This window comes from Apodemus sylvaticus, chromosome 17 (genome assembly GCF_947179515.1).
Source record: "Apodemus sylvaticus chromosome 17, mApoSyl1.1, whole genome shotgun sequence".
NCBI lineage: Eukaryota > Metazoa > Chordata > Mammalia > Rodentia > Muridae > Apodemus > Apodemus sylvaticus.
Window position 1 is genome coordinate 68,370,707 of NC_067488.1, and position 20,428 is coordinate 68,391,134.

A 20,428-nucleotide genomic window follows, 5' to 3' on the forward strand; every position below is an offset into this window, starting at 1 on the left:
GTGGCCCCTGCCCTGGAGCTTAGATCTCTCTCTCTCTCTCTCTCTCTCTCTCTCTCTCTCTCTCTCTCTCTCTCTCTCTCTCTGTGTGTGTGTGTGTGTGTGTGTGTGTTTACATGTTCACATGTGTGTCTATGTATATAGTTAGGCTATAGTTCAACTTTAGATATGTTTGTCTAGTGCTCTCCACTCTATCTATCTATCTATCTATCTATCTATCTATCTATCTATCTATCTATCATCTATCTATTTATCTATCATCTATCTATCTATCCATCTATCTACCTATCATCTATCTATCATCTATCTATCTATGTATCTATTATTTATCTATCATCTATCTATCTATCTATCTATCTATCTATCTATCTAATCTGTCATCTACCTATCTATAGCGTCTCTCCATGAACTTGGAGTTCAGTTGGATTCAGCCACTCTGATTGGCCAGCAAGCCCCTGAGACCCTCCTCCCTCTGCCTCCCGGTGCTAGGGTGGCAGGCGTATCTCACCAGGCCTGGTTCCTATGCATGTACACAGCGTCTGAACTCAGCTGCTCACATTTCTATGATAAGCACTTTGTCCACTGAGTTGCCTTCCAAGCCTTTTAGATCAGGAATTTAAGATACAACCTTGCTGAAATTCTCAATCCCATGGCACCCAGCTCATGTAAGCCCTAAATCCAACCACTGCTAGAAGCTTCTCTCCATTCAGGACTCAGCAGAAGACACCAAGCTTTACTGGGCTGAGAAGTCCTCTCAGGCAGGCTGGCTTCCTTTATCTCTGTATGGCAGATGCCTGGCATGGAGAGGCAGCTTGATAAATGCTGACTGAGTCATTTGGGAAGGGACATCCTCTCAGTCCTCCCCTGTTTTTGTGGTCTCAGGGTTGGATGGAAGCATGGATGATTACCTCACTGTCAGCAGCTGGAGTCACTGCCTCCATTTTTGGGTCATTATTGAGCAAGTATACTTTGAATATACATGATATGAGACTGTTGGAGTTAGAGACAGGAGCACTCTGGGACAGAGGGACTGGATCCAAACAGCTTGGTATTTACCATCATGGGTCTAGAGTTAGATAGACAAGAAGAGGCAGAAACCAGAGGCTCTGGGAGGTGAGAGTTGGGTGCGTGACCCTGAGGGGCAAGCACCCACTCCAGGCATTCATGTTACAGAAAGCCAGGCTGTGGAGAAGCCGGGGTCATAGGCTGTGGCCGCCGCTCTACCAGCAGCCAAGCTATGGCACAGCTCCTCACCTGCTGTGCCACCTCAAGGAAGTTGCCTAACTTCCTTTGGCATTAATGCCACCTTTAAGAAGTGGGGGTAATAATAGTGCCAGCCTTCAGGACTGTTGTAAGGATTAGATGAATTAATATATGTGAGGTGCTCAGGCCCATGGCTGGCAGGACGAACCCTGACTAAGTGTTAGCTAGCACGGTCACGGTCATCTTCCTTATTATTATTTACGAGGTATCTTCCATCCACCTTGGGGAGTAGGTGGGACAGATGTTGGTGTCCCCTCATTAGGGATGTAGAGAAGGAAGAAGCCCTGCCCACTGTTACACAGGTCATGAGTGGTCCAGGAGAGACTGTGACATGGGTCCTCAAGAGCCCACTCCATCAGAGGTGTGGAGTCAGCAGGTGAGGAAGGTGCTCAACCTTGCTCAAAGGAAGTGTCTTGGGCAGAGAGCTAATAGAGGTGGCAGGGGACAGGGCTGGCCCGGAATGGCAGCTCACAATGCGAGAGCACACTGTGGCTGGGTGGAAGCGGAGCTGTATTCAGGACATGCCCCTGTCCTTTATGCCAGGCTCCTAGGGGTGGGCTCACCTTTGACCTTTTTAAGTACCAAACCTGCTGAGCACCTCTCCTGCCCTTAAGTGGTCTGATTGTGGCCAAGTCCCCTAGGGACTGCAGTCAGCCTGGCTGACTCAGACTGAGGGCACTGCCCTGCTGAGGCCATGCACGGCTACAAGGAGACCCCATTTGGGAGAATCACAGACTGCACAGTCATGACCTGCTCCGTCAGCCGAGGACGCCTGCGAGGACCCGAGCTGATGTCATCTAAACAGCCCAGCTCATTTTCTCTAATTTTGGAGATAATTACTTTGCTCAGAAAATGACCTGGCCCTCTCCTGGTGCCTCTCACCTCTCCCATTCCCAATTTACCTCCCAAGGAATAAATTCCGCCTCAGGTGTGCAGCTCCTTCGGACCCAACAGCCTTCATTGGCTCCCTGTCTCACATACAGCTTGGGATCTGGAACTTCTCTACCCAAGGTCACCCTCTGCTCATGATCACTTCAGCCTACTCAGCGGTTTCTTTTCCTCACAATGACCTGTGTCCCACCATCCTGGGCTGCTTCCCCGACTTCTTAGAACAATCATTTCAATGCTTCTTCCCTTAGAGGGTTGGAATGGAAGCCTCTCTCCTACTGCAGGCTGCCCTGGTGCCTAGAATCCAAGCCTCTCCTGCAGGCTGCCCTGGTGCCTAGAATCCAAGCCTCTCCTGCAGGCTGCCCGTGTGCTTAGTTTTCCAAGGTCGTCTCCTTGCTCATCCCTTTTTCAATGCTGAAACTGCGGCCTCATGGGCTCAAGTGTCTCTCAGAGACTTTTCTCTCAAGAGGCTTATTGGCCCGAGACCTCTGGAAAGGAACAGCAGACACACCAAAGCCACAGGACACAAGCAAATGTGTCAACAGATTGTCATCACACACGGAAGCACGGATGCAGAGAAAACTGCAATTTACTCATACAAACAAAATAAAAGAACTGAGTACACAGCCAAGAGCCACACCACAGAGGGTCCTTGGGACCCTCATCACGCTCAGAGAACACCATTTCTCTCATGTAGACGGCATGGACAGAAGACCAGAGGGCAGAGGAGACAGGCCAGGCCAGAAGCCAGGGCTTCAGCAGTTTCAGAGAAGGGATGTGGGCCAAGTCAATCAGATAAGCTACCTGCCTTTCCCTTGAATGTCCAAGCCAGATCTTCCTGGTATCTTCAGGGTTTTATTGTATATCTCTGTCACCTCCCCATTTCACAGGAGAGCAAGACTGTGCCCCTAAGACATGTGTGGATAGGTAAGCATCACTGAAAGTCCGTTCTCTCCTAGAGAGCCACCTGTGGGGGGCAGGTGGGTAAGGTCTCCACCGTCGGGCCATGGGATTCCCAAAGCACGGGGTCAGTCTGCCTTCTTCCTGCCCACAATTCTCTCCAGATCTCAACTAAGAGACAGGCAAAGGCAGAGCCCTTTGTAAACTGGGGCTCCATTTTGGCCATTTTTTTACTCCCTACCTTTACCCTCTAGCAAAATGTAAGCATCCCGGGTGCCTGATCTGGGCCCACCCTTCCTGTGGGTGGTCCAGAAATCTGTTGTTTCCTCCTCAATTATCACCCTCAACAACACTGGGCGTTGTGCTCCTAATGGCCAGGATCTGATTAGTTCACGCCACTGTGTAAATGACTTGGTAATAACCTAGTGAGGTGTTTCTCTCAGGGAGCTGAGAATAAGTTCCTCAGAGGCAGACCGCTTCCCTCAGAAGTTGGTTGTGTGTCTGACAAATACGTGACAAGTGGGCCGACATCAATAGATGTGACATGATGTCTATAAAGAGCTTCCTACTGGGTTTTAACCCTGGCAGCCACTTGATTGACTGTAGCTATTACTGCTATTAGTATTTGTAATGGTCAATTTTCCGGGATTGGCAGCGGTCTGGGAGAGCCTGGGGCTTGTAGGGTCACCGCCTCTTCCCTGTCCTCAGCACCTCATGCCACTCTGTAGGAATGTGCTGATGAAGGTGCCCCACTGGAGAGGAAGGAGGGCAGACAGCCTGAGCCTCTGGCTCTGTAGTCACTGACACCGGTTATTGGACATTAAGAATGGGTCAGGCCTTAGGGAGGCTTCCTGTGGAACAACACCAACAGTCCTTGCCCCTCCCGCGTTAATGTCTGTTGTTACATTCTCCACGGGAAAAGCTGAGACCAGAAAGGCCAAGCAGTGCTGGAGAAGAGGTTGATTCCCTGGGGTCCAGGTTACCATCTGGCGCCACTCCAGGCGGACAAAGGTCCAGCATCCATCTCTGATCTTTACTGTGTCTCCAACAGGGGCTGCCTCCTGGGAGGGGGCTGGTCCAGGCCTGCAAGGGGCCCACGGAGGGAGGTATCACTGGTTCCTGGACCTTCATCATGCTCAGAAATCGCCATTTCTCTTATGTAGAGGCCATGAACAGTAGACCAGAGTGCAGAGCAGACAGGCGTGGCCAGAAGCCACGGTTTCGGCAGAATTTCAGAGGAGAAGAGGGATGTGGGTAGAGGTGGTGACAGAAGTGGTCAGAGATGGCTTGGGTAAATGTTAGGGAACACTGAAGACGAGACCAGAGGATGAGGTGTCCATGGGTGGACAGGGATCAGCAAGCGACAGTGCGTGGGTGGGAGCAGGACACGGCTGCCTGGGCAGGGGTGCTGCTGTGCATGTCAGGACCGTGCAGCTGGCTAAGCCCTTGATGGGGATTCCGCACAAGGGCTGTGCTCTGCGAGCACCGAAAAGCCCTGTGAGCATTACACAGACATACCGTGGGAGCTGAGTGGAGGCTAACAGGGGAGGAGGCTAACAGCGGGGAGGAGGAGGGAGAGGACCATGCTAGGTGTCTCCAGTCTGGAGAAGCTCTGCTATCCTCACAAAGGAAGCTAAGATGGTGCACAGTGCGGAGCGGCAGTGAGGAAGTTGTTACCAGGTATCCAAGAGTACACCCAGGACAGAGAGAGGGGAGCAGAGCTCAGACCAAGCTATGGTGGACCAGGAGGATCTGTGAGGAGGGCTGGGTAGAGTGCGAGAGAATAAAAGATGGGGGAGGTAGATGGAGGGTGGATGCAGGGGTGTTGAAAAGAGAGCAGAGGGAGTGAGCTATGATGTTTTGATGTCAGACAAGATGGCGAAGGGAATGGAGAGGAGCACAGGGGAGGAGAGAGTAGGCTCTCTCCAAGTGCCTGTTGAATCCAGATCGAGCCCTAGCCCAGCCCGTGTCCAGAGTTTCCTCCCTTTAGAATCCTACTCAGCTGAGAGCCCCACCTCACCGTGGGGACCTTGTCAGAGACCTTTGAGAAGGGCCATTCTCCAGGGGCGTGGCAGCCATGGGGTGGACAGAATGATCAGTGGGGGGACTAGAGCCCATCACGGGAGCCGCTGACCCAGGATAGAGGGGACTGCAACAGGGAGCACATAACCAACAAACAACAACAGGAAACAGCAAAACAACAACAACAACAACAACACCTGGTGTGGTGTATGGTTGTATGCCCATTGAGGGCTTTCTGAGCTTAGCTGTGTGATGTCTGGATGCCTAGGAAAGGCCCCAGCCAGGCTGGACTCTTCAATTCCCAGGCCTGGGCAGTAGTGGCTGGAGGGAAGGCCCGTGGAGGACAACTGATTCTTGCCCTTACTGTGAACATGCAGATGAACGTGGCAGGCGAGAGGCATGAGGTCACGGAGGTCGTATGGGGCACCTTTGAACTCCTGAGACAGTGGTCCTCTGGGCTCTCTGCCGGTGGAGTCCCCCCAAACTCCACTCTTTTGCTTTTTTGTTTTCCCTAAGGGCCAGAGGCTTGTCCCTTCCCTCAGCCCCTTACTGACTTTACTATGTGGGTTGAAAGGTGTACTGGGACCATCTAGCTCTCCAGAGCATGTGATAAACACACGGTTGTCTTGAGCCCACAGCTGCTGTGACCTGGGCTGCTTAGGTCCCATGCTAAAGATAGGGTCCTGTACCCTGGTACCCCAACAGAGAGACCCTCTTCTCTCCATGGCTTATATCTGCAGGAGGCCTGGGGAGAAAGTCTCCTGGAGAATTGTCTCCCTTAAAGGTCCCTGCCAAGGCCCCACATTGAGATAGTGTTCTCAGCTGAGTAGAATTCTAAAGGGAGAAAAATCTGGACACAGGCTAGGCTACGGCTCTATCTGGATACAACTAGTCTCAACTAGGCTTCCCCTTTCTAGGACAGAGGATACAGCTGTGATAGTCTTTGGGCATTGTATTTAGTGGCCTGCTCTGTCCAAAATGTCTACACCATCTCTGCCTTCTGAATCCCTGCAAGAAAGCCAACCACAGAGATGAATCTGAGAGATGGTAGAGTCCTGGTGACATTCCCCTGGGGAGGCTGTGGCCTGGGGCAAATTACCTTATAACAGCGGGTTAATTAGATAAGACCCAAATTACCAGAGCGAAGTTTGCAAGCCCAGCAATTTAACAGTTTCGTGTTGTTTCAGAGGTGGGGAGGGCCGATCTCTGGCTCAGCACAGAGAAAATGACTTCTTGCTCCCAGGCAAGCCAAACCCACGAATTAAGCTCTCCACTGCCCATCTGCTAGCCCAATGCCAAGCGTATATAAAGGTACCTGCTGGTCTTCACTGCAGCGAGCACAACCTTCCTGGGATCTACCTTCCTCCAGTGCCTCTTCTCCATCTCTACCAACAACATGAGTCGCCAATTCACCTGCAAGTCTGGAGCGGGCAACAGGGGCTTCAGTGGTTGCTCTGCAGTGCTCTCTGGGGGAAGCTCATCCTCCTACCGGGCAGGGGGCAAAGGGCTCAGCGGGGGCTTTGGCAGTCGGAGTCTCTACAGCCTGGGAGGCGCCAGGAGCATCACTCTTAACATGGCTAGTGGCAGCGGGAAGAACGGAGGTTTTGGATTTGGCCGGAACCGAGCCAGTGGCTTTGCCGGAAGTATCTTTGGCAGTGTGGCCCTGGGGCCCGTGTGCCCCACTGTGTGCCCGCCTGGCGGTATCCACCAGGTCACAGTCAATGAGAGCCTTCTGGCCCCACTCAATGTGGAGCTGGACCCGGAGATCCAGAAGGTGCGCGCACAGGAGCGGGAGCAGATCAAGGCTCTGAACAACAAGTTTGCCTCCTTCATTGACAAGGTGAGTCTGTTAGGACAGGGAGACCTGGAAACAGCTCTTCTCTGATCTGCTTGGAGTAGGTTGTCTTCAATCCCTCAAGAGGCATTGAAGTTGGTACAGTTACTGTACATCAGGCAGGTATATTCTGTAACCTTAATATCTTGTAAAAGATTCTCTGCTGTCCAGAGAGAGAACTTTTGCAGGGGTAGTTTCTGCAGGTAGAGGCTTTTAGGGATGCTCTCAGGGACCGCTGGGAAAGAGATATGGGCCTTATGTGGAGACCTGGATTGGTACCACTGTTAAGCCTTGTGGTCGGTCACACTGGCTATGCACAGTGAATGCTGGCAGGAAAATCAGCCTCAGGGTCCTTGGAGCCTGTCTTCCTCTCAGGCTGATTCTGATCCCTAGTCACCTGACTGGTGGGTGATGGACGGGTGTGTGGTCACCCAGGCCCTTTAGGCTAAAGGATGTCTCCACCGAGCATGTTTGTTTAATGGTCACGGCTCTCTTGCAAGATAGGGATAGAGGTACTCTGGAGTCAGACTTGACAGGCTTTGGGGGGAAATTACTTGTTTCATCCGGGTCCTATGTCCTTCGCTGTAGTGTGGAAGTCATGACCTTCCTCTGGGTCTTCTGTCAGTTTGGAAATCTCATGTGAAGATCTTGGCGCAATGCCTGGCTTGGGCTAAGTCCTCCTTAAACAGTGGCTGCTGTTTTAGGGAAAGGGTTCTGGGAAGCAAAGGGACCTCAGATCTATAAAAGGGATTCTCTCTCGGTCAGGGTGTCTGCTGTGGCATATGAAAGACAGCGTCCCTCAGCTTCTGGGTCATCAAAACCACCATAGAGGTGTACATACCTACAGCCATTTGCAGGACAGGCATGGTGGGAGTTCACCCTCAGTCTCCTATCTCCAGGTCCAGGGGCAGAGATGAGAGGGATAAGGTGGCTCTACGACAGTCAACTCTCCTGGGCCTTGTGGCCACAAGAGCAGACCCTGCCCCAGCACTAGTCTTCCTATGTGGAGGCCCCACCCCTCTGCTCAGTCTCAGGGGCCAAGGCTGGAGCTGCTGCTTCTTGTCCTATGGGCTAGTCACATCTAGACAATCAAGGTCCTCTGAGGATTTGAGTGGGAGGGTCCTGCCTTTTGGGGAGGGGGAAGGGGATCCAGAGCCTGGTCAGCTCTCGAGGAGCTTTGTTTTCAGGATTGCTGTGATCACTTAACCTCAGACAGAGAAAAGATGTCCACTCCTATTGGTGACCTACCCATGTCTAGTGGCATACTGGGTACTGTGTTGTCCTGGGTGAGGCTCAGCTCAGGAAGAAGTGTGGATCGGTTTAACCAAGCTAAGTGCTGGATGATCTGTTGTTAGAGGCCAGCAGTTCAATGCAGTCTCCCTTCAGCATAGAATTCCAGGTAGTGTTCCCATGCCCCGTGAACATAGCCTTGCATAAATGTGCCTGTGTTCACAAATGCTAAAAAAGAAGTCAAATTTTTTTTTAAAAAAATTGTAACCAGTATATGCTAATGATCTCTGGTGAGTTCACTGGCCTGCTGAGGGTCAAGCTCTGTCTGTCCATCTGGTTCCATGTCTTGTGCTTGCCCCAGAGAGAGTAGTTCTGAGAGCAGCTTAGGGGACAGCATCAGTGGACAGAGAGGAGGGACCTGGTGTGGAAGTCTGAAATACCCAGAAGCTCTTGGCTCTAAGCTCACTGTGCTCTGACATGTCACAGACAGGGGCCTGACCCCATCTTCAGAGTGGGTGGCCTTTCCAGACAGATGTATTCAGCCTGGCCCCATTCTGCCATTGTTAGGGATGCTTATACCTTGCTCTGGCTTGGCCACAGTGGGCTCTGGTTGATTGGATGCCTTCAGTGAGGGGATGTGTGTCTAGATTTGGTTCTGAACTCTGCCCTTGAATACACTTCTAGACCCTGGAAAGAAGCAAAAATTCTTGTGCCCAGTTTCTTCTGCACTGATCATGTCTAACAATGTGCCTGCCCCTTACAGCTGTAGAGGGGTAAAGGAAAAGATGCATCCAAAGCATTGGGCATAATGGCTTTGCATGTCAAGTATGATGAATTCTGCGGGGCTCAACATCTGCTGGACTTGGGTTCCAGGTGCGCTTCCTGGAGCAGCAGAACCAGGTGCTGGAGACCAAGTGGGAGCTGCTGCAGCAGCTGGACCTGAACAACTGCAAGAACAACCTGGAACCCATCCTCGAGGGCTACATCAGCAACATGCGAAAGCAGCTGGAGACGCTGTCCGGGGACAGGGTGAGGCTGGACTCCGAGCTGAGGAACGTGCGTGACGTGGTGGAGGACTACAAGAAGAAGTGAGTGAGGAGGGAACCTGATGCAGGACAGCGGGCCCTGTCCCTCTGAAGGACTTAAACATTTGGTTTCAAAGTTTCGGAGGTAGAGAGTTCATATGTTCCAGGATATACCAAATAGAGTCACCACATCAGAAACCCAGGATTTCTATTGTGGCGAAACGCCATGACCAAAAAGTGTGTTAGGGAGGAAAGGGTTTATTTGTCTTATACTTCCACAGAACTGTTCACCAATGAAGGAAGCCAGGGCAGGAACTCAAGCAGGGCTGGAACCTGGAGGCTGGAGCTGATGCAGAGGCCATGGAGGGGTGCTGCTTACTGGCCTGATTCTCCTGGCTTGCTCAGCCTGATTCTTATAGAACCCAGGACCACCAGCCCCGGGATGGCACCACCCACCATGGGCTGAGCCTTTCACCACTGAACACTAATTGAGAAAATGCCATACAGCTGGATCTCATGGAGGCATTTCCTCAACCGAGGGCCCTTCCTCTCTGATGGCTCTAGCTTGTGTCAGCCAGCCAGTACAAATGGGCTCCCTGATCCATAGCCTCTAGACTGACACTGGGGACAAACTTCCAAGTAGCTGGGCAGTGTCAGAACTCTGGCTTGAGGCCAACCATGAGTAAACCTTTCACATTCTCAGAGCTTCTTCTCTGTTGAGAGAAGTGGCATGGGAACACTTGGTCACCTGGGGCACTGCTCACATTTGCTGTGAGGCAGCTTGCTTCCTGCATCCTCCTAGCTTTCCCAAAGGCCGTTCGATCCTGTGCTTCCTCCTCATTGCCCAAGATGGATCCTCTCCCAAACTTGGCCATCATCCTTTCCTCCAGGAAGCCTTCTTTGCTTGGCTAGCCCTTCAGTTCTCTGTGCCCATGGTCTGGCATTTTTCCATGTATTCAGGGTCTCCCCGGGGTGAAGGATGTAAGCTATGATCCCTGGCCTTCCCACAGGTATGAGGAGGAGATCAACCGGCGGACAGCTGCGGAGAATGAGTTTGTGCTGCTGAAGAAGGTGAGTGGAAGGCATCTGGCCAGAGAGGCTACAATGTGCTTTGCTATCGGTCCCCAAGTGAGATAGGATGGGACCACAGTGTCCAGGAGAAGGAATGATGGGTGGGACGACCAGGAAGAACCAGCACGAGGGGCTCCCTGGACCCATGGAACTTGGCTCAGATGTTGCAGAGGTAACTTTCACAGTGACACCCTTTCTGAGAGGCAACCATATTCCTAATCATGGAAGAGGTTCTCATAGTGGGAGATTGGGGCTGTACCTTCAGCTGCCCCCACTGCCTTCCTCATGAGCCACCTAGGAGAAGATAATGTCTCCAGCCAGCCAGCTGGGCTAAGCTGGGTGTCACCTACTGGATGGCAACTGAGGTGACCATGGATTGCTGGGTCTTCTTTTAGGATGTGGATGCAGCTTATGCCAACAAGGTGGAACTGCAGGCCAAGGTGGACACCATGGACCAGGACATCAAATTCTTCAAGTGTCTGTTCGAAGCTGTAAGTCTCTTGGCGCCCATTCTCAGGATGTTAGCAGCCCATTCTTCAGAGTGTCCTATGGCTAAAACTCTAGTTTAGGGTGTGTGAGAGTCACAGAGGCTCCAGCTATCAAGGAAGCCTCTCAGTCGGCCAAGCACCTTGCACATCACTCCCGAGAGTGCCCTCTCTATCCTGAGGCCTCATTCCAAGGCAGCAGAACCTACCTAGGGCTTAGCAAAGTATTTGTCTTTCACAGTCCTGTGTTTCAGGCTCTATGTGGCATCTCTAGAATTTGATTTGACGGTGGTCAAGCTAATATACTTCCCTGCTCATGGTCCCTGTAGGAGATGGCTCAAATCCAGTCCCACATCAGCGACATGTCCGTCATCCTGTCCATGGACAACAATAGGAACCTGGACCTGGACAGCATTATTGATGAGGTTCGCGCCCAGTATGAGGAGATTGCCCTGAAGAGCAAGGCCGAAGCTGAGGCCCTCTACCAGACCAAGGTGAGAGGCTGAGACTGGGCTGGGGGCTTCAGGAGGGGGCACCTGGAGGGAGGCATCAGGAGGAGAGGCGCCAGGTGTGTGGGGTGTCATCTAGGGGGTGTTAGGTGGGGTGACTCCATTTTGTGAAGGATAAACCTGGTATGTTCAGATAAGAATCAATGCTAAGGTCAGAGTCCCCTGTGCCCTGCTGCTGTGACCCTTCATTCAGGGACACAGGGACTTCACAGAAACCACACTATCCCACTTATCCATCTCTGCGCTTTGGGCTTTCCAGTTCCAGGAGCTGCAGCTGGCAGCTGGCCGCCACGGAGATGACCTCAAAAACACCAAAAATGAGATCACCGAGCTGACCCGGTTCATCCAGAGACTCCGCTCAGAGATTGAGAATGCAAAGAAGCAGGTGAGGAACTCTGGCCCGTGGCCAGGGGCAGTGGGCCTGGTGGAGTACGTGTGAGTTCCTTGAGGCCCTTAGCTTCCCAGAGGTCTCCAGCAATGAGAGAAGAGACCGGTGAGGTCACTGCTTCAGTGTTTGCATGTCTCTGGGCCACTTCCCTCACTACTCAGTCTAGGCGCCTCTCCTTGGATAGTTTCTTCTCTCTCAGGAAGCCTTCCCTGGCTTATGGGCTGGCCTGGACCTCCTCCCTCAGCTTGTGCTCCTCCAGGTTGTGCTCCTCCAGGCTGTCCTCCCCCAGGCTCTGTTCCCTGATCTGTCCACAGCCTTTGTCAGTTCTTCCTGATAGTTGCTTATCCCCCGCACTCTTTGACTGAAAGGAGTCAGGGCACTGCCTGCCTCGTGCCCCTCAGCTTCTTGAGCTGTGCCTACACATAGCACTAGATTAATAAATAAATATCATTGATGTGGCTGAGAAAGGGAAGTGGGCTGGGGGAGTCCCTAGTGAAGTATAGCCTCAGGTTGGCAGTGGGGACAGAAGATGCAGATAGAATGAGAGAACAGCAGAGTTCACCATCCTACCACATCTAACACAGATCCTGCGGAGCAACCTTCTCTCTGTACCAGATGATGGGGTGCATGGTGAGGGTGCGGGATACATAGCTGTTAGACCCCTATCTCTATTCTTCCTATGGACTTTAGCACAGCAGCTCTGGGGTCATGCGTGCAAGTTACCCCTCCTTACTTCACAGGAGGTCAAAAGGAGCCAATGAGTGAGGCGTGGGAGGCATGCACTGAGCACGGTGCTGGGCGCACACAGAGCACCTGGCAAATAATTGTCATTCTGCAGATTCTCCTGGTGACCCACACCCATAGGCCATGTTTCTGGGCTGGAGCTGCCATTGTATCAAACTGCTATATTCTAGCACATTGTCTTATAATATCGCTCTCTGGGGCCCTAAGCAACTCAAAACCAGACAGCCACCCATGAGCAATTGCCAGGCTTGGTTATCGGTGTATGGCACTGAGGTGGTTGTGGTCTCCAGAAGACAGGCAGCATGCTTTCCCCTCACCACAGACATCTTGGAATAGGTGCATAACTGAGGTCCAGGAGGGCTTGCCAGCCCCTTCCAGCCAGGGCAGAAGCCTGGCATGCATCCCATGAAGTGGGCATTTGCTACTGGATCTTAGTGAATGTGAGGGGTCTGGCTGCAGATAAAGCCCATGTTTGCTTCTGTTTTCTAACTTCCTTGCTTTTAGGCTTCTAACCTGGAGACGGCCATTGCTGACGCTGAGCAGCGAGGAGACAGTGCCCTCAAGGATGCCCGGGCCAAGCTGGATGAGCTGGAAGGTGCCCTGCACCAGGCCAAGGAGGAGCTGGCCAGGATGCTGCGTGAATACCAGGAGCTCATGAGCCTAAAGCTGGCCCTGGACATGGAGATCGCCACCTACCGCAAGCTGCTGGAGAGCGAGGAGTGCAGGTGTGCGAGTGTGCTTGGGCAATTAGGAGTATCAGCTGGGCTGGAGATGCAGCTCAGAGCAGAGCGCCCGCTTAGCATGTATGAAGCCCTGTGTTTAATCATCAGAATCGTCTACAACTGGGCATGGTAGTGCTTTTGCAATGTTCCAGCTTTTGTGAGGTAGTTGCCGGGAGGATGGGAGTTTGGGGGTCACCCCTAACTACATAGTGAATTTGAGGTTACATAAAACCATCTCAAAAAAGTAGCAGCCACATTCATGAGGGCTGAATGCTCACCTCATCCTGGGTGCCATGCTGTGGTGAGCTACATACATCAGTGCATTCTTCCATTACAGCCTGCCAGAGGGTCTGGGAGGCCCCTGCTTCTCTTGTCTTCTGAACCCCATTTCTCCATTAGGCTTCTTTGTCCCCTTGTTCTTACAAGCACAGGTACACTGTAGGTGTGCTAGGTTCGCCAGCCACTCCAGCTTCCCCGTGTACTAGGGAGAAGGCTCACATGGTGGGAGTGGACACTACAGTCCTCATGTACAGTCCTCACGTATGCACCTCTTAAAATCTATTATTTGGTCCAGAGTGTTGCCTGCTTACTCCCCAGTGAACGGTGGCCTCCTAAGCTCCTCAGGCTGTGTCTGAGCTAAAGCAGTCCTGAAGTGTCCACAGGTACCCGGTCGGTCCAGAAGCACATCTCAGGCTGATGGGGCAGTGGATTGGAAGATGCTGTGGGAAACTCTTTCTGATTTTACCTTTCTCCCTAAACAGGATGTCTGGAGAATACCCTTCCCCTGTCAGCATCTGTGAGTACCCATGGGCCTGGACCTGAGTCATAGGCGCTGAATACCAGAAAGAGCCGTAGTCACACCTGTGGTGTAGATGAGGGTCTAGGAAGTAGAAAGGAAAGGGATGAGGTCATAAAGCCAGAGGACAGGCACAGAGCAAGTCTCCCAACGCCCTGTTACCCCAAGGCCATCACTGTCATCATTCTGCCTCCCTGGGGATGGTAGGAAGGGATAGCCTCTGCCACAGGAGAGGGGGAAATGAAGAGGGAATTCTAAGAAAATGATGTGCCTGGGGGGCTGTAGCAGGCTTTTAAGGCTGAATTTGCAAGTTACAGTCAGACCTCGGCTGGGGATTTAGGCAGGGACAAAGGAACTCTGGAAGGGGTATTTCAAGCTGGCAGGAGTCAATCTGGATTGCCATCTGTGGGGAGCCAGCCGGAGAAAGAGGGTAGAGGCAGGAGATTTAGCCGAGCCACTAACAGGAGGGGCAGTGGTGGGTGCATGCATGCCCGGTGGAGAAGGCAAACTTGAATATCCATGGGGCAAGACTCAGCCGCAGTGCATATAAACTGAGTAAGCCAAGGGAGAAGGTATCTTTGGGATATTCTCCTCAGGGCGAACAAATGGCTGTGATCAGGTTCTCATGGAGCCCTGCCTGTTTTGGGGATAGGAGACCCCCCTCCCTAGCTCTGCCTTGAGTGGGTCTGAATCCATCCCTCCCTTCCCCCCATCTCTCTGCAGCCATTATCAGCAGCACCAGTGGCAGTGGAGGCTATGGCTTCCGGCCCAGCACAGTCAGCGGTGGCTACGTGGCCAATAGCACTAGCTGCATCTCTGGGGTGTGCAGTGTCCGTGGTGGAGAGAGCAGGAGCAGAGGCAGTTCCAGCGACTACAAGGATACCCTAACAAAGGGCTCCACTCTGAGCACCCCCTCCAAGAAAGGTGGTCGGTGAGAGGGCTTCCTGTGGCCTGGATCCCTCAGCACCCTCTGTGCCCTAGCCTATTGTCCCCCTCCCTAATCCCTTGTACCACTCCTGGGCCCCTGGATGTGTCCTTAGCCAACCTCCTTCACCCTCCAAGTGTTCTGAGCCTGGGTAGCTCTGGATTACCATATGGTGTACTTCCAGTAGACACCAGGGGTTTCTCAGCTTCAGCTCAGGTCCAGTCTGTCCCTTCCACTAGCCTTTGCCTCTGTTCTTACCACACTACCTGGCTTCTTGGGTCTCCATCTGGGCTTCCTCATCTGAGCTTTGGTCCCAGCTCCTGTCTATGACAGGAGCTAACTGTGCCCAAAAAGAAGACTAAGAGAAAACCAACTCAGAGTGGCCAGCCCGCCCTACCCCAGCAGTCTCATTTTGAGCAAAACCTCTCAGAGTAAAGGAACTCTGTCTTCACTTTCTTGAACCCAGAACCATAGAAAAGGGGACAGCCTTGGCTTCTCTTGAATTCTTTAAAGCCCTTTCCGTTGCATTCTCAATAAACAGCACAATCTGATGGCTTAGTCTCTGAGTCTTCTGTCAAATGCTCATGTGAACTTGCATGCAGGGAAGAGCAAGCACACCACTGTGTGTTGCCACTGCGGGTGGAGTAGGTAACAATGTAGAGCCGAGATGAACAAAGTATCAGAATGCTCAACAGAAGGAGGGGCCTTACTGGGGCTGCAGGTGGGAAATGCAGGGAACAGGCTGGACTGGACGGAGGAGTCCAGGGCAGAGACAGAAAGGTGTGAGTCTCTGCCCGTCAACAGGCCTCTGGACTGTTTCTGGCAGGAATTCTGACCCCTTTCTGGGTCTTTCCTAGCAGGCAGGCTGGTGGCTGCCCCACTCTTCCCTGTACTAAGCTCACTGGGAGAGTGGAGCGGGTGAGACTCCCGCATCCTGGGTCACTGCTGTGGTGGATAGAGCAGGCAGCAGGTTTTTGAAAGCTGAGGCTGGAGTGGAATGGCGTCCAGGGCAGTGAGGCTCAGTGTCAGCACCTTCTAGGATATGCTCTTGTTGACTGAAGGGACTAATGGCGTGATGGTCAGTCCTGCCTTGTGTGGAGGAGGGGAGCATGGAGGAGACAGATTCCCCAGGACAACTGTCTGGCTAGATAAGGGACAGAGGTAGAGGAGGAGCCAGGTGTTTGTGGGCCATGGAGAGCCAGAGATCATGAAGTCAGTGGATAACATTTGTTTGTAAGACAACCATACTAATAGTGCTGTTTGGAACCAGGCAGGGGTTGTTATACAGAAGACTAAGGGATGGAGACGTGAGGGTGGCAGGTGGGGGGGGAGGGCTCAGAGGAAGGGCTGAGTGGGTCGGGCAGCTGGTGCAATGTTCAGACTATGGCTTGGGGCAAGGCTGCTGAGCCAGTCTTCAAACCCCCTCCATATAGGAGGCAGCCTTAAAGTCAGATTCCTTGGCTGGAAAGGTGACTGGTTTCGTGTGTGTGTGTGTGTGTGTGTGTGTGTGTGTGTGTGTGTGTGTGTGTGACACACCCTGCCATTTCCCCTGCAAATGTCCTTTACATGCCTGTTGTTTTTGTTACCCCACTGACTTTACCTTAAGGAATAAAATGAAACAGTAAAAGATGGTTCCAGTCAAGAGCCTTGAACGTCTCAGACTTAGAGAGGAGAAAGCACCTCTGGATATTGTTAGTTTACCACTTGGATCTGGGGAAGAAGTAAAGAATCCTCCATTGTCCCTTTATGTCCTAGGGCTCATGGGAGCTTTCTAGATGAGCAGATTTATCCTAGGTTCTGAGTCTATTCTTTAGAGCCCTAGATACCCAGCAGGATACAGCTAGGAGCCCCACCTGGCAAGTCCCATGGGAGTGCTTGGCTAGATGACAGCCCAGTTGGAACTTGGTGGACAATTCGGGGCAAAGAAATAGTGACAGTATGTGTCCAGAAGCTTCAGGCTCAGTCCTCAGCTGTTGTCAACCTGTGGGTTACCACACCTTGGGGGTTGCATATTAGATATTTACATTATAATTCATAACAGTAGCAAAATTACAGTTATGAAATAGCAACAAAATAACTTTATGGTTGGTGGTCTCTATAAAATAAGCCCCTTTAAAAGAAACATGAGGAATGGTCACAGTATTAGGAAGGTTGAGAATCACCAAATTTGAGACTTTAAAAATTAGTGGAGATTGAGGAAGTCACCTGAGGTTGGCCTCTGGTCTCCACATATACACATGCTCACATACATATACATACACACATATACCACATGTACTACACACATACACACACAAATACATGCATGCATACACATAACACACACATAACACATACACATATATACCACACATATGACACACAAATACACATACATACACCACATAGACTATACAATACACACATCACACATACTACACACAAACCTACCACACATACCATACATACACATACCCATATACACACACACCACACCACACATACTATACATACACACCATACTTACCACACACACACATACATACACAAGGAACAGATAATCAAAGGACTGAGGAGGCTGGAACAAGAGGATAGGGAGTTTGAGGTCATCCTGAGCTACACAATATGAAAAAAAAGAAAAGAAAAAAGAAAGAAGGAAAGAAAGAAAGAAGGAAAGAAGGAAGGAAGGAAGACAAAGAGAGGAAAATAAAGGAAAAAGAATATTGGGCAGGGAATGGGGTCAACTTTGATCTTCTGAACAGACTCTATGGAGCCTGCCTGCGCTGTCTGTGGGTTACTGGCTGTAGGCATTGGTATCTGAAATGCAGAGTTTACTACAAGTCCTAACCTTGAGCCCAGCAGTGACAGCCCATGATGCTTGGTTTGTGTCTCTTGCTTCAGAGACACCAGTCTTCTCTCCACCCCACCTTGCTGGTCTTGTCCCTTCTCCCTTCCAGCATCAGAGACTCCACTGTTTTCTTTGTGTTCGTTGAATGTTCATGGCACACCCTGTACACCCATCACAGCCGTGGGCTGAATTCCTTGCCCACAGGACTCTGACTCCAAGCTGTCTCTGTGAGTCCTGACAGGAACCATCCTCGAGGTACCCAACTGGAGGGCACCCCAGGGTTGGCCAAGCCAGACACAGCAGCCCAGCTCAGGCTACCAAGAGCTGCTGTGGATCACAATGGCTGGGACCTATACATGCTACCTCTGAAGGGGAAAGAGAAAAAGACAGGTCCCCTAGCATGCCTGCCTTGGACACTGTCACCTTCTTCCATTTGTGAAGCTTCTTTTCCACGGCCCCTCCCTGTGGGCCAAGCCCAGAGCACTAGCCTGGGATAGAAGTGAATGCTTGTGACTCCCTTGGGCCACTCTCCATAGGCTGAACAGCACCTGTGTCACCTTCCAGGTGGGTGTTCTTTGCCCTGAGACATAATGTCTGAAAGCTGGGAAGACAGTGAAGACACAAGAGCTCTGTCTCTTCACATCCCACACTCTTTCCAGACACCACCCTGCCTCCCAGGATGGGAGCGAGTACTCTGCCCACCCAGCTGCTGCACCTTCCCAATCCTTCACAATGCCCCACAGGCTTTCCTGGGCATCCTCTATAGGAACTTCTGGTGATTTCCATCAGTGCAATCCTAATGGCTCTGGGTACCAGACACTGAGCTGGGCCCCCCTCTCTCTGGGTTTTTCTACTGAAGGCTGCCATAGGCTGGACACATGGCCACTCCAGGTCACCCTTCCCTACCCGCCACAGTGGTAAGGTTGTTAGGCCAAGCAGTAGAGGCAGCACTGGCCTAATCAAAGCTAATGAATATAGGAATAAGGAGAGATGTGGATAGACAATAGGAGGGGACTGGTGTGTGTGAGTGTGCATGTGTGTAGCTGTGCGGTATAGGTATGTGTATAAGTATATGCACAAGCACGTGTAGGTGTAAGTGCACGTGTGTAGGTGTATGTGCATGTGTGTAGGTGTATGTGCACATTTATAGGTGTGTGTGTATGTGTACGTGTGTGAATGTGTATGTGTGCATTTGTAGGTGTGTATAGGTAAGTGTGAGGTGTGTATGTTCAGATAAATGTGTGCAAGTGTGTGTGTTTAGGTGTGTATATGTGTGTAGGTGTGTGTATATATGTGTAGGTGTATGTGTAGATATGTATATATGTGTGTGCATGTGTAGGGGTGTGTATGTGTGCATATGTGTGTGTGTGTGTGTGTGTTGACTTGGAGGAGCAGGGGTGGCAGTTTGCCATGAGTTCTCAAAAACGAAGAACGATCCAAGAAGCAGGAGTTTGCCTTGTGCGAATGGCCCCTTGAGACTCTGGTGCAGAGGCCAGTCTATCCCACCAGTGCCCAGCGACCATCTCTCTGACTATCCCTTCAAGAAGGAAAGTTCCTCTCCCTTTGGAATCCAGAATTTTTATGTTTCAGAAACTTGCTTTTGTTCTCGGGTCTGACTTCCACTCTCAGAATATTCAGGACTAAAACAGGATCGATGCATATTTGTCATACTCACTGAAGCCTGGCTCTCTCCAAGAGCTCTCAGCTCTAGGCCTTCTGTGGGCCAAGTGTCTCTGGTCCTGTGACCTGGGCACAGGGAATCAGTGCCCTGGGATCCCTCATTCAGCCATCAGCATCACCTTCTTCCAACCTGAGCAAGCTCAAGGAGAGCTGACTTCTTCAAAGCTGGACTCCTGCCTGAGATGTTTCTATCTCTCCATTCTTGTCTAGAACGTAATCACAGTCCATAGCTGGACCAGTGGACAGTGAGAGAGGCTGTCATAGACCCACTGAAGTGTGGGACATGAAACAGACACCGTGAGAACAATGATCTAGGTGTGCTCCCATCCCTGGATGGGAGAAAGTGCCGCCCTTACTGGGCCATGGCTTTTTTCCTTGAAGACTTTGAAGGCCTTGGGATCCAGCCAATTCCATGGAGAGGGCCTCTGGGTTGTCATGGAAAATCTCCCAAACAATGAAAAGGTGGATGAATCATGCATGGGATTTCCCTGGTTCTGGATGGGACGGGGGAGGTGTTAGGAAGGTTCCTACTTCATCCTCTACCTAAGTACACAGGGGAGTGTTAGGAAGAGGGGCCCACACTGGCTGAGGCAGGTTTATGAAAGGGTTAGTTGGTGCACCACACCCTCTGAAGTCACAAAGGCTAAACTGTCCCCTTTGCACACCCCGGCAAGTCAAACCCAGCCCTAAGATCTCCCTAATCTCTGATCAAGGGTAACCAAGGAACTCTTCCACTTGACTGGAAGGCAGCTAGGCCAACACCCTTGAGCATCCTTCACTGCCCCGGGTAGCACAGATGCACCTGAGTACTTTCTGTATTCTGACCAGGTGTGCAGAGAGCAGCGGAAGTCAGTCCCAGTGGCTCCGGACAATGTAGACTGATGCTGAGTGCACTACAGACCAGGGGCTCAAAGTCAGTGCCAAGGTAGCAGGCCTTATACATTGCTACAATGGGACTAGATGCACAATCATTTCTTAAAAGGGACAAGTGGGGGACACCCCAGAAGAAAGCTGCTTTACTTTCTTATAGGTCCACTAAAGCAGTAGCATTATCTGTGTGCCACCGTGTTGGACTTCGTTTCCTCAAGTGTTCCAGACCCATGTAAAGGGACCAAGTGTGTG

The 20,428-nt window shown here is 51.5% G+C and overlaps 1 protein-coding gene across 1 annotated transcript; it reads left to right on the forward strand.

The window, feature by feature from the left end:
• Positions 1 to 6,466: 6,466 nt before the first annotated feature.
• On the forward strand, positions 6,467 to 14,809 carry LOC127667616 (keratin, type II cytoskeletal 71). The gene is made up of 9 exons (XM_052160754.1): positions 6,467 to 6,910; positions 9,008 to 9,222; positions 10,170 to 10,230; positions 10,626 to 10,721; positions 11,045 to 11,209; positions 11,484 to 11,609; positions 12,861 to 13,081; positions 13,840 to 13,874; positions 14,598 to 14,809. Exons 1-9 carry the CDS (start codon positions 6,467 to 6,469, stop codon positions 14,807 to 14,809), a joined length of 1,575 nt encoding a protein of 524 aa, XP_052016714.1.
• Positions 14,810 to 20,428: the final 5,619 nt, after the last annotated feature.